At 38.1% G+C, this 13503-nt stretch overlaps 1 protein-coding gene across 2 annotated transcripts in view; it reads left to right on the forward strand.

Moving 5' to 3' along the window:
• Positions 1–13503, forward strand: part of ttll6 (tubulin tyrosine ligase-like family, member 6) — a 93180-nt gene that overhangs the window by 16820 nt on the left and 62857 nt on the right. Inside the window, exons 1-2 of one of the 2 annotated variants that reach the window (XM_039740304.1) lie at positions 6468–6681; positions 8880–9080. In XM_039740304.1, coding sequence (XP_039596238.1) covers positions 8881–9080 — 200 coding nt within the window. In that variant the 5' untranslated portion in view covers positions 6468–6681; position 8880. Of the gene's footprint in view, positions 1–6467; positions 6682–8879; positions 9081–13503 lie in introns of those variants that run through there. The other variant, XM_039740303.1, reaches the window with a different exon arrangement.

The raw sequence follows: 13503 nt of genomic DNA on the forward strand, positions 1-13503 counted from the left end.
GGGTAAGAAAAGGAAAGGAAATGTGTGCTTTCCTGCCTTAGAGAGATGATTACCCCGTTGTGTATGTAGATGGTTCACTTCCAGAAGAGCAATGTCCTTTTAATGGGTATGGTGCTGCTTTTTACAATGCTAAATGTGTAATCCTGTTCCCTAAATGGGAAAATAAAAGCCATTTAGTGAGCTTAGAGCTAGCAGTTGGGTGCAGTAAATGCACTTTAACATATGCTCTGTATTTTAAGATATAGGAGCCCTACTTTGTGTATTCTTAACAGTCACTTAAACAATTTACACTGTAAAAAGTATAACCTCCATTCAACTTAAAATAATTAAGGTAATGATTCACACTTAATATTTTCAATCTGAATCAATATAATTCTTTTTAGCTTATTGATCCCACAATTTTTAAGTTGAGGCAAATCATTTTAGAGTGAGTGAGTGCAATTCACTTGTCTTATACTGAAGTACAGTAAATCTATTTTTTAAGTTGTTACAATTTTAAATGGTTTATTGGTCATAACCTGTTTTTATGCCATTAGAAATATTATGAACATAACACATTCCAATGCTGTACTTTTTACATTTATATTAAAATCTAGCGCAAATACACAAGCATTTTGTAGTGTAAATCTTAAATATACAACAAAACAATTATTAACAGCTTTCTTGAAAGTTTGTTTTTTTATGAGTTCTTATACTTAAAATAAACAGTTGAGAAACAGGGTTACTTACCAGAAATCCTCCGTTATAAAAGTCTGCTGCTGAAAATGACCAGACAGGAATATCCAAGTCCACTCCACTCAGGAAAGTTTTCTTCTTTTCTGGCAGTTGGAAAGCCAGCACGTTGGAAAGTTCGACCGGAAGAAAATACAAATGGCCCCTCAAACACAGCACATGAACAGCCTAAAATATTAGGTTAACTAAAATAGGATTTTTATATTTATTCCCTCCACCATAACTTACTTTGGTACAAACATATTTCTTTTACTTTGATTGAGATCTGAAACCAAATATTTCAAGCTACAACACTAAATGACTAATCTTAAGTTGCTTGAAAGAGAAAATTTACGTTGAATGAACAACATGTTATACTTTTTTCAGTGTATATGCACACACATAATCAGGAAAAGGTGAGTAATGCAGATAAGGAAAAGCCTGTTTTTTTTTTTTGTTATAAATTTACATTTATGTTTAAAGTAGCCTTCTGGAAGGGTGGCGCAGTGGGTAGCGCTGCTGCCTCGCAGTTAGGAGACCTGGGTTCACTTCCCGGGTCCTCCCTGCATGAAGTCTGTGGTTGACATGCAGGTTAGGTGCATTGGTGATCCTAAATTGTCCTTGGTGTGTGTGCCCTGTGGTGGGCTGATACCCTGCCCGGGGTTTGTTTCCTGCCTTACGCCCAGTGTTGACAGGGATTGGCTCTAGCAGACCCCTGTAGTTAGGATATAGTGGGTTGGATAATGGATGGATGGATAGCCTTCTGGAGTTGTTAAAACATTCCGACATCCTAAAATTGCTCAGAAAACAGTTAAACATCATCATTGGCCACTGTGATTTGGAAAACCAGCATGTCATCATTTTTTTGTGCTTTATGAATGTGTTTTGTCCTTCATGTGCTGTAAAGTAAATAAAATCCATCCCACATGAGCCCCCGATGAAGTGCTGTATGGACACTGACCACTGCGTGACCCCATCACACTGTTTCAACATATCAATAGCAGAAAAGTAAAAGGATACTTCGATGATAATTTTGCTGTTACCAGAATGCATCCAACATACCGTATTCTTTTCTGTTTGGCTGTGTGATTGAGTTCTGCAAGTAGCGGCATACTTGTATACAGTATGTGCTTCTTGCCTTTCACCCAGTGCCACTGCGATATCACAGGTATTTACTACTTCATTAAAATGAACATTGTGTTAGGTTGCTTATTACTTTAAAAAGTAATCAAACCACGTAACACACATTACTTTTAAGTAACACATTACTGCTCCTAAGGCTGTGCTGCTGAACTTAGCACTGTACGATCAGTTCATCAACATAGATTTAGCAATTTCTGAATAATTAGATAGATAGATAGATAGATAGATATGAAAGGCACTATATGATAGATAGATAGATAGATAGATAGATAGATAGATAGATAGATAGATAGATAGATAGATAGATAGATAGAAATGAAAGGCACTATATGATAGATAGATAGATAGATAGATAGATAGATAGATAGATAGATAGATAGATAGATAGATAGATAGAAATGAAAGGCACTATATGATAGATAGATAGATAGATAGATAGATAGATAGATAGAATTGAAAGGCATTATGTGATAGATAGATAGATAGATAGATAGACAGATAGATAGATAGAAATGAAAGGCACTATATGATAGATAGATAGATAGACAGATAGATAGATAGAAATGAAAGGCACTATATGATAGATAGATAGATAGATAGATAGATAGATAGATAGATAGATAGATAGATAGATAGATAGATAGATAGATAGAAATGAAAGGCGATAGATAGATAGATAGATAGATAGATAGATAGATAGATAGATAGATAGATAGATAGATAGATAGATACTTTATTAATCCCAAGGGGAAATTCACATAATCCAGCATCAGTATACTGAAAGAAAGAAACAATATTAAATTAAATAGTAATAAAAATGAAAAAAATAAAAAAGCAGACAATAACTTTGAGTAATGTTAGCATTTACTCCCCCGGATAAAACAGATTATTAAAACAGATTATTCCAACCCGTAGAAGGAATAGTGTGATCACCTGAGCATTTGCCTCAGGAAATTGATCTTTGTGGATGTTTTCACCAGTGGCTGCTGAATGTATGTGCAAAACTATTCAGGTGGACAGAGTGTACTGGATATGCACAGACTACAAAATCCTTCACAGTAACCCAGTTAAGGGTTTACATGGCCATGTAATCAGGTCCAGCGTGTTAATCCAGTTTTCTGCACCCAGGAAAAGGGCTTACGTGACATTTTAGAAAACCAAGTTTCTGTGAATAACGAGCTTATTAAGACAAATGTAAACGCACTGAGTGAGCGCTGGTACAATGTTCAGAAAACCCCTGCTTTTTTATCACAATCTTTTCTATTTTTGTCTCCTCTGTGAACTGCAGAATGGTTATCCATGGGGGATAAATATATTCTGGAATACGCTGGGGATATTTTTTGAAGTAGTATCTGAATATAAATGAGATCAGAAAGCAGCTGGGGGGAATGCTGTTGTTTTGACGGTAGTTCCTATACCGGAAAGATGGATTTTAAGCTTTTGTCAGGAAAGAATGATGGGAAAAATGACTGAAAAGGAATGTGAGAGCTGGGGAGAAGCTGTCTAGGAGACCCAGGACAGCTACTGTCTTTACTCGGGGCCACAGCTATGGGGAAGAGGTGGGAGGAAATTTCCAAGGCCCTTTTAGCTAAGGCCTATTGATTTCAAAGATCATCTCTAAATTTTTCAATCACATATCGTTTTATTGCTATCATCTATTATATTTGTATTTGCTTGAAGCTGTCTATTATAGTCCCCCCCAACAAATTTGCAGGAAGCAAAACCTTTAAAAACATTTCTTTTTCAGTACCGAAAGTGTTAGTGAACAATTACATGATTGCATCACTTTAGGTCTGAATTTAAATGAGACACAAAATAGCTTCACCAGACAGGATTAAATTAATGTTACATGATGAGTCTTGGCAGGCTGGCTGGTCTTCCCATATGACGCAATTAATTACCTTAGCCACTGAGACTTATTTAAGACTTTATGTTGCATATAATTAAGGTCCCTGTATAGATTTTAATTGAACTCAGTGGTATTTATTTAGTCCACATGGATGTTTTCTGGAATAATAGGAATTTACCTTCCATTGCTGGATAATTTTCCTTAAAACTCATTCAAAAGAATGAAACGGAAGAAACTGGTTGAAACCTAATATGGTATCAGAAGTCCTATCTCTGAGATTTCGTATCATATTGCGACACTTATCTCTTTTTTCCACTAGATATTCAGTCCCTCTCCACCATCATTCCAACATGCCTTCTTTTCTTTACAGAGTTAGTCTCGAGCAGAGGAGACTGCATGGGGACCTAATCCAGGTATTTTAAATCCTCAATGGCATTGATAAAGTAAATATTCTATCAGCTCAAGGTTGAATCCTGTACTCGAAGACATCAGTGGAAATTAAGGGCAAGTGCATTTAAAACTGAAGCCAGGAAACACTTCTTTATGCAAAGAGTTGTGGGACTCTGGAACAAACTGCCTTGACGTGGAGTTGAAGCAGAGAACATGACAACCTTTAAGAAGGATCTGAATGACATGCTGGGACAGCTTGGTTATTAGCTAAACAAACAGGCTTGGTCAACTGGATGGTCTCCTCTCGTTTGTCAAACTTCTTATGATGTTATGTTCTAAAAAAGAAAGCAGGTTGCCCAAACCTGAATTCTAGAAGTAAACTCTCATGAGAATAATACAAGCTTTGAAGTGTTGGATTTAGTTTGCATTTGCTGACAGAATTGGATCAAAGGGGAGATGGATTGTCGAGCTGTTTAAGGTGACTCCTCTGTCCCCTCTAGCACAGTGTCTAGTAGTTGTATGGCTAGCCTTCACAGTTGATATTGTGAAAGGTGATGTTATCATTCGATTTTAGGAATAGCTATAAAAAGTTAGGAGTTAATTTCCTATATTAAATTTGCTCATACTGAAGCTTAATCCATCCATAACCTGTTTACACAGTTCAGGGTCAAGGAGAATCCTTGCCATTGCCAGCTCCAAGGAACCTTACTGAACTTGAACTTTGATCTTTATTTTATATGGCACTTTTAACATTGACCGACATCAAAATGGCTTTAAATGTAGGAATGGCTTAATTTAGATAGTCAGTCATCCATCTATACTGTTTCCAAAACCCTCTTTTTTTCATGAGAGGACCACTGAGAGCAGCAGTCTGTCTGAGTAATATCAAGTACCAGGCTGGAATGGGCTTCAGTACCACATGTCACATGTCTGTATCCACAACTGCTCATGCCAGGCAAGGTTAGAATTACCATTCATCCTAATATGTATGTCGGCGGTTCTCAACCTGTGGGGCGCACCCCCATGAAGTAACAAAAAAAGGGGTCACGGAGATGTGAAAAAAAGAAGAAAAGAATCGAAAATATGAAAATTACATCTATTGAAACCAAACCAAATGAACTAAAACTACATTCTGATACTAGAAAAATAAATATAGAGTTAGGTAAATGTCGATAAAAGACAGATAGATAGATAGATAGATAGATAGATAGATAGATAGATAGATAGATAGATAGATAGATAGATAGATAGATAGATATGAAAGTCACTATATAATAGATAGATAGATAGATAGATAGATAGATAGATAGATAGATATGAACGTCACTATATAATAGATAGATAGATAGATAGATAGATAGATAGATAGATAGATAGATAGATAGATAGATAGATAGATAGATAGATAGATAGATAGATAGATACTTTATTAATCCCAAGGGGAAATTCACATAATAAAAAAAAAAGTTAAGTAGGTATAATAAAACTTGTAGTGGTGTATCAGCAGCCAAAAATATAATAATAAATTTTATTAGGGTTTCAAAAAGACATTAGGGGGGCGCGATTAAAACTTTTGAAAACACGGGTCGCAAATATTTAAAAGTTGAGAAATGCTGATGTATGTTGTTAGGATATGGGAGGAAACTAGAATACACACAGAAAATCCTCAGAGAGAAGGTGCAAACTTTATGTAGTGTGACAGATAGGGGGCGCTATCGCTCCCTTGAACCCCCGTCCAAGACTCCAGACACCAAGTAAAAGTCCTAAAGTAGACTATATTTATTAACAATAGTGCACCAAGCACCCTCCTCTCCACAATACTCATTAATAACACAATACCAATACTCAATAAACGCCATCTGGGAGCTCCCACAATCCTTTTATCCTCCCTGACCCGGAAGTGTTCCAATCCCCAGTCCATGTGATCTCCTATCACTCCGGTCAGATCAAAAGTCCTTTCTTCACCCGGAATCACGTCATTCCCCTTGTCCATGTGACTCAGACGTACTTCTGGGGCGTAGGGTAAATAAAACTGTTCCTCCCTGCAGCGCCTTCTAGTGGCCCCTGTAGTATCCAGCAGGGCTGCAAAGGAAAACTCCAATGTCCATAATTCCCTGCTGGCATTTTAGGGCACCTCCATGCTGCAGGGAGGGCTCCACCTGGCAGCCTGGGGGTATTGGCCAGGATGAATGGCCGGCCATATTCCACAGTAGAAAGTGGAAATTCGAGGAATTATACTGTATGTATATCCTGTGAGGTAAAAATGTCTAGCCAGTATACCATTTCAGAAATCAATCAATCAGCCTTCAATTCATACATTGATTGACAGAAAGAATCATCAGAAGATGCTTAATTGTAGATATGCCTTAAAGCAAATGTTTTAATTTATTTCTTTTATATATTAGTTATTGCCATGAACAAAATCAGACAAGTCTTAAATGAATGACCAGCATATTTTTATTCTGTATAGAGCCTTTCTGATCAAGCATTATAAGACAAGAAGGTGTAGGGGCAGAGGGGTGGAGGACATTGCGTATATTTCAGAGATGAACTTGTCTGCCCCAGGTCCACCCAGGCACAACACAAAGGTAATTTAATTGCAGACCATTACAGAAATAGAGAAATGTACAACTTTTTCCACGTGTTGCTAAAAAATAAAGGTCAAAAATCTAAAAGTGGATTAGAATCTCATTTCAGGCATTGCCTGTATGGAGTTTGCACATTCTCTCTTTGTCATTCATGTTCTCCTCCCTGTAATCTAAACTGAACCAGTGGGTGTGTGTGTGTGTGTGTGGATGGGTGTGCGTGTGTGTGCACGTTCACCAGTATGGCCTGTTATCATCTGGTGCCCATCTTGTACCCAGAGGCGTAGCTAGGATTTTCAGCGCCCGACTGAAGATTTTGCGCCCCCTCCTGTTTGCTAAAATGCAACGAGGAAGGGAAAGAAATTTTTAAAAAATGTATTTAAAATAATAGTATTTTAAGAAAAAAAATTCAAATTTTTTATTTTAAATAGTTTTACATTCTTAAATATTTAAATTTTTTAAAGCACTTTTATGCATATATTTTCAAGGTTTCGCTAAATTTATAAAGATAGAACAAAGTAAAATAATTAAGACAACAATGGTAGTTCAAAAATATATATTTGCAACAACTTAGACACTGTTAGACTAATGCCTCATGTCAGTCGTGCGACCTGTTTAATTACGTCAAAAATGTTTCTGGGTGGGAGTGAAGCATGTTAGAGTAGTGGAGGGGATACATTATTGCCTGTTGGGTATATACAACTAATACGTGCTTCGAAATCAGAAAAAAACAAAAAACAGGAAAAAGATATCCTCATACTGGAGTGATGGACTGAGCATGCAAATGTTTTTTATTTACTTTTTAGTGCATTTAAGAATGGAAAACATTTCATTCTAAAATTTCGTAACATCAATTTGGCACCCCCTGGATGCTGTGCCCGGGGACAGATGTCCCCCCTTGCCCCCCGCTAACTACGCCACTGCTTGTACCCAAAGCTTCCAGGAAAGGCTCTAGCTCCTTGTGACCATAAACTGGGATCCACACTCCACATTGCTCCCTATGCCTCACCTCTGCTTTTTCAAAACAGAAATGGGTTGACACTTACCTCTTTAAAATAGCATACAATTATGTGTACCTCTATAACATTTTATTAATAGCAAAATTGTGCAATGCAATTGATCTTTACAAATAATCATATATTTCTGAAACAAAAGTCCAGTTATGCTGGGGCTATGATAGTATGCTACAATGTAGGAAAGAGACTGGGCGGTCTCTTGGTCTGGAATCCCTGCAGATTTTATTTTTTTTATCCAGCCTCTGGAGTTTTTTTTTGTTTTTTCTGTCCACCCTGGCCATCGGACCTTACTTATTCTATGTTAATTAATGTTGACTTATTTCTACTTTTTATTGTGTCTTCTATTTTTCTATTCTTCATTTTGTAAAGCACTTTGAGCTACTGTTTGTATGAAAATGTGCTATATAAATAAATGTGTGTGTGTGTGTGTGTGAGATCGATCGGCTAATCCATGCATCCATTCATTTTCTTACTCCACTTGTGCAGGACGTGTCACATGATGACTTAGGTAGTGGTATTCAGTTCTTTTAAAGCTATCGGCATATGGAGCTGGAATGAGATTAGGGGCCTCGCAATGGCCACATTTTTCTTTTTGGGGTGGCTCTTAATGACAGGACGGTGGCTTTAACAAACAGCCACTTGTCAGGAATGAATAACACAAAAATCAACTGTAAGAGAATGTGAGAGCAGGGAAGAAACTGACCCAGGATAGCTGCTGTCTTTACCCATACATAGGGAACATGTGGAAGAAAAATTTCAAGGTCCCTGTAGCTATAGGGCTGACTGATCCAAAAAAAATTTTTCATTACAAAATCAAAACTGATTACAAAAACCTTTAAATGTTCCTAAAACTGAAAGTGTCCAATAATAGGAAAATGAGATAAATAAAACTGGACAACAAAGGTTTTGTTTCCCAGACATTCACTTTAGGGTTGCTGGTCATACAAATTACATTTATTATTCTATCACATACAATTTTATTGCTAGTTTACAAGTTTCAGTTACACCTATCCAAAAAACGTATGTGGTAGGAGGTTTCTTTAGAGTGGTTTGTGAGAGGTCGAGTGCAACCACAGGAGCAGTGACCATATCTGAGCCAGGACTCCTGAACTCCACCAGTATCAGCACCACGTCGTGGGCTGGAAAATTTTAAGTTGAACAAGGTCTCTCTTTCATTACCAACAGAATGAAATCAGATTCTGAAGAGCCTTCTGCAAACAAAGTACCTCCACAATTCCAGGTTGACCCAGAATCCCAGGATGAGAGTCCTTGCATTAGAAAAGAAAAAACAGAAGAGGATGAGAGCGACAGCCCAAATGAGAACTGTGATAAGGAACCTCCTCCAGACAAAGTGGAGACTAAGAAGAAGAAAAAGAAAAAGAAAAGGTAAGACAGAGTAACACAAAGTCAGAAACTAAGCTTTTAGTTTTTGTTTCAGTTTATTTTTTTAACTAAACTACAGAAGCCTATTCCATCCATCCATTATCCAACCTGCTATATCCTAACTACAGGGTCACGGGGGACTGCTGGAGGCAATCCCAGCCAACACAGGGTGCAAGGCAGGAACCAAACCCCGGGCAGGGTGCCAGCTCACCGCAGGGCGCACACACACACACACAAAGCACACACTAGGGACAATTTAGAATCACCATTGCACCTAACCTGCATGTCTTTGGACTGCGGGAAGAAACCGAAGCACCCGGAGGAAACCCATGCAGGGAAGCAAACCCAGCCCTCGTAACTATGAGGCAGCAGTGCTTCCCACTGTGCCACCGTGCCACCCAAGCCTATTCCAGCTACTCAAAACAAAGTTTTATTGCATCATTCCTCAAAAGTATTGTGTTATTTCATAAAAAATATTATTTTATCATAATTCATTCTTTCACAAACGTTATGTATTATTTTGAAATAATAATTGTGTTATTTCTTGAAAGAATTGGATTATTTCACAAAGATATTGCCTGATGCTGCTGATAACATCGTGCCCACGCATTTTCTAGTGACGGCTATTGAGGGAAACGTTAAGCACATACAAATCTTGCAATTATGTGAAAGGAACGGAAGAAAAGTTATAGGTATATATTTAGTTTTAATCATTTTAAAATTTAATAAGGTTAGTGCATGCAGATGTTTTAATATATAAGACAAATGGTAGCACACAGCTGTCATTCCTGCCTAACCGTGCCAGGATCTGCATCTGTATGGGTCTTCACTGGAGTCTTAGAAGATCTGAGGTATGAACTCTGGCTGTAGTGCCTTCAGATTGCTCCGTTTCAATATATCTATAGCACAGATTCTTTATTAATAGGTTTCTGTTACTGGATTACACACAGCACAGTCTTTTCTGATTGGCTGTGTGATTGAACCCTGCAAATGGAAAGCTACACCATCCAGCGGGTTTGGTCCTTGCCTTGTACCCAGTGCTGTTGGGATAACCGCTGACTTCCTTTGCCCTGACATTGGCAAATAATTAAATTTGCCTCTCAACACATCACATGTAGGAATAAATGTATAATATACCTTTTGTTCAGTTCTTATCACTTGATTGCATGGTCTGCACATGCCTAACTTCTTCCTCACTAGTTGTCACCACACAAAAGAACATATGCGTACCAGATGCTACTGATGTTACTGATACAGGAAGCAGTATCTTTGTGAAATAAAGCCATACCTTTGTAAAATAAGGCACTTTTAATTGCAAATTTCTTGAGCAAAATAATGCAATGCTTTTTTGGAATGGCAAGAATAAAGCATCCCTGGAGTACTTAGCAACACTGATCTATACATTTTCATTTATTCATCCCTGAGGTCATTTGAGGCAAAGAAACTGGTAATTAATCCTGGACATCCATGCAAATGTCACGCACATAAACCAGATAATTCAGAAAAAAGATGCATTACAAGAACAAAAAGAGTAGTAATCTGTTAATCTATAATTAACTAATCTCAAGTAGGTACACCAGACTTGTACCTTCATCTATTAACTGGCACATTTACCGCAGACAGTTCAAGATGCAGCCTCCTAACGATGAATCTGAGTTTACAGAATTAAAGTTACCACTTCACACGGTGGTTCTGGGCAGCTTTTTCTTGCTCTTGAAGATGACGTGCACAGTCACAACTTTGAGCATGCGCAGGAGTCTCAGGATTCCCAAATCAAACAAAGCGCATGGTCAATCTGCGGACGATTCACGAATAAAAAAAAATGACTGGTAATTACTCGCGGACTTCATACTTTGGGATCAGCCATGAGTATTTTAAGTTAAATCAACTTTATATAATTGTGTATAGGGAAAATGGGAATGCCATGTTTTCAGGATTAGAAAAGTATTAATTTTGAGTAAGATAAGCATAAAAATAGGTGAGCAATGACAACAGTCTCTGAGACGGATTGTGCATCTTTTAAAACACTGTAATCAAATTGTTTTGTTTCAACATAGTGTTAGTGTGACATGTAACGAATTTAAGTCAGTATAGCTAAAGGGGTTAAGTAATCCCAGCAAATACATGTATATATTTTTTTTTAAGTTAAAGTAACTTAAATTAGATAAAGTGAACATTATTGGGTATAGATTCGTTAACATGCTCCATAAATAGATCTTGATCTGTTTAATCCTACCTGCTATCCAAAGGTTTCTATTTTGTCCATATATTAGTCGCCTTTTCAAAGCCCAACGACCCGGTTTCACTTCCAAAGAAGCCCTCACAGAATCAAATTTGTCCTTGTCAAGCAATAGTTCCGCGAGGTACCACACAACCCAGTAAAGCGCCACTACATTCGTTATTTTTAAGAGTGTAACCGATTTATCTTTCCCTACCAACCAGATACTCCCAACTCTTACTCTAAACTTTGAATGCTGTAGCATGAAGAAGACCCCTATAATGACCGAAGCGCTTACTAAATCTTTTTAAAAAGTGGTGATTTGAAGGCTTAACGTGTACCTATTCGCGTGACAGAAGTGAATTGCGGCGAGGACGGTTTGAGATTTGAGAAGAAAACCGCAGTAGCTGCACAAAGAGAGTTTGGTCTGGAATACAAAGCCGTTACCCAGGTGTCTGGAGACGTGAGACAGCAGCGCGTACTACTGCGCCAGCCCACCTGCAATTTGTCCCCCAGAGCCAGGCATTGTCATAGGGGCGAAATTTGAACGCGACATCCAGAACACAGGGCACACGCCAGTCATCTGCAACTGACTTCAACTCAAAGGTGCGATATGGAGTAAGGCAATACCGAAACGACAGATCGGATCACCCACAACATTTAGGCGAATACACATGAAATAATTAGTAGTGCAAATAAATCTTAAATAAAAAAGCACAATAGATCTCATAGGTGAATAAATAAATTGCTATGCTGAGAGATGTATGAAAATGTGTGTGAGCGTGCGCGCGTCTTTGGATTGGGGGTGGGGAAAAAGAAAAAAAAATCCACGTAAACAAATTGCAGTAATCATACATAACCAGTAGATGGCAGACACGCTTCTCTCCTGCCCTCAACTTTTAAAGGCGCTCTAAGTGCGGCTCGCCAAGTGTGTTTGAGCACCACATGCGTCCTGTTAAAAACCTCTTGCAAAACCAAACTAGTTTTTTTTTTTTCAATCGTATTTTAAATTAATATTCGTAAAACAGGCTTGCCTATCTAATGACCCAAGGCATTTGATTCTTGCTGCAAACCCGTCCAAGTCACTCATCTTCATAAACATTTGAAATGTATTTAGCTTACAATGCAAAACGAAGAGAAGATGCAGAAGAATGGCTGCTGTGAACTGACCGGAAGGGGGGCAACTAGTACCCAGAAAATGGATGCACCATGTAAATACTTCATATGCAGTATACTTACCAAGCTTTAATTGGAAGCCAGATCTTGGAGTGGGTGCCAGTCCCTTGCAAGGCCAACTTATTCACACTGCCATACTAACACAGGGTCAATTGAGGTACACCGCTAAGAAGCTAAGAAACATGTTTTCTGAGAATATGGGGTACAAAAACACAATACCTAGGAGAAAAAAAAAAAAAAATTGTAAATGATCATATTCCACACAGAGACATCGGCTCTTGACCCCAGGATCTGTGAGGATGTAACAATAATCACAAAATATTTTTTTCTGTCAAGTCAGTTTTAAATTCTTCTTGTTATGCAACCAAATAATACAAAAAGAATAAGCTATTTTTTCATTATAATAACCCTCAGTAAGGTTGGCACAGAATGGTGGCACAGCAGAGATAGCAATGTTGCCTCACAGCTCCCAGGTTGTTTTCTGCCCTGCTATCAGTGACTTGTTCTGTATTCAGGATCCTGAGGCTTGAGGTTCGCATGCACTGTCGTCCTCTTTCACTGGTCAAGGTCTGACGCCCAGCTCCATTGTTGCCTGTTAGATTAAAAGAGCTGAGCCTTTACAGTTTAATGAAAAGAAGATTAAGAGGTGACATGATTGAAGTGTTTAAAATTATGAAGGGAATTAGTACAGTGGATCAAGACTGGGACTTTAAAATGAGTTCATCAAGAACACGGGGACACAGTTGGAAACTTGTTAAGGGTAAATTTCGCACAAACATTAGGAAGTTTTTTCTTTACACAAAGAACGATAGACACTTGGAATAAGCTACCAAGTAGTGTGGTAGACAGTAAGATGTTAGGGACTTTCAAAACTCGACTTGATGTTTTCTTGAAGGAAACAAGTGGAGAGGACTGGCGAGCTTTGTTGGGCTGAATGGCCTGTTCTCGTCTAGAATGTTCTAATGTTTTTAAAAAGCACTGGCGCCAAAAGGGGTGGCGTGGCGTCTTCTCGGAGGCACAAGAGAGAGTTAC

The sequence above is a fragment of the Polypterus senegalus genome, chromosome 17, assembly GCF_016835505.1.
Source record: "Polypterus senegalus isolate Bchr_013 chromosome 17, ASM1683550v1, whole genome shotgun sequence".
NCBI lineage: Eukaryota > Metazoa > Chordata > Cladistia > Polypteriformes > Polypteridae > Polypterus > Polypterus senegalus.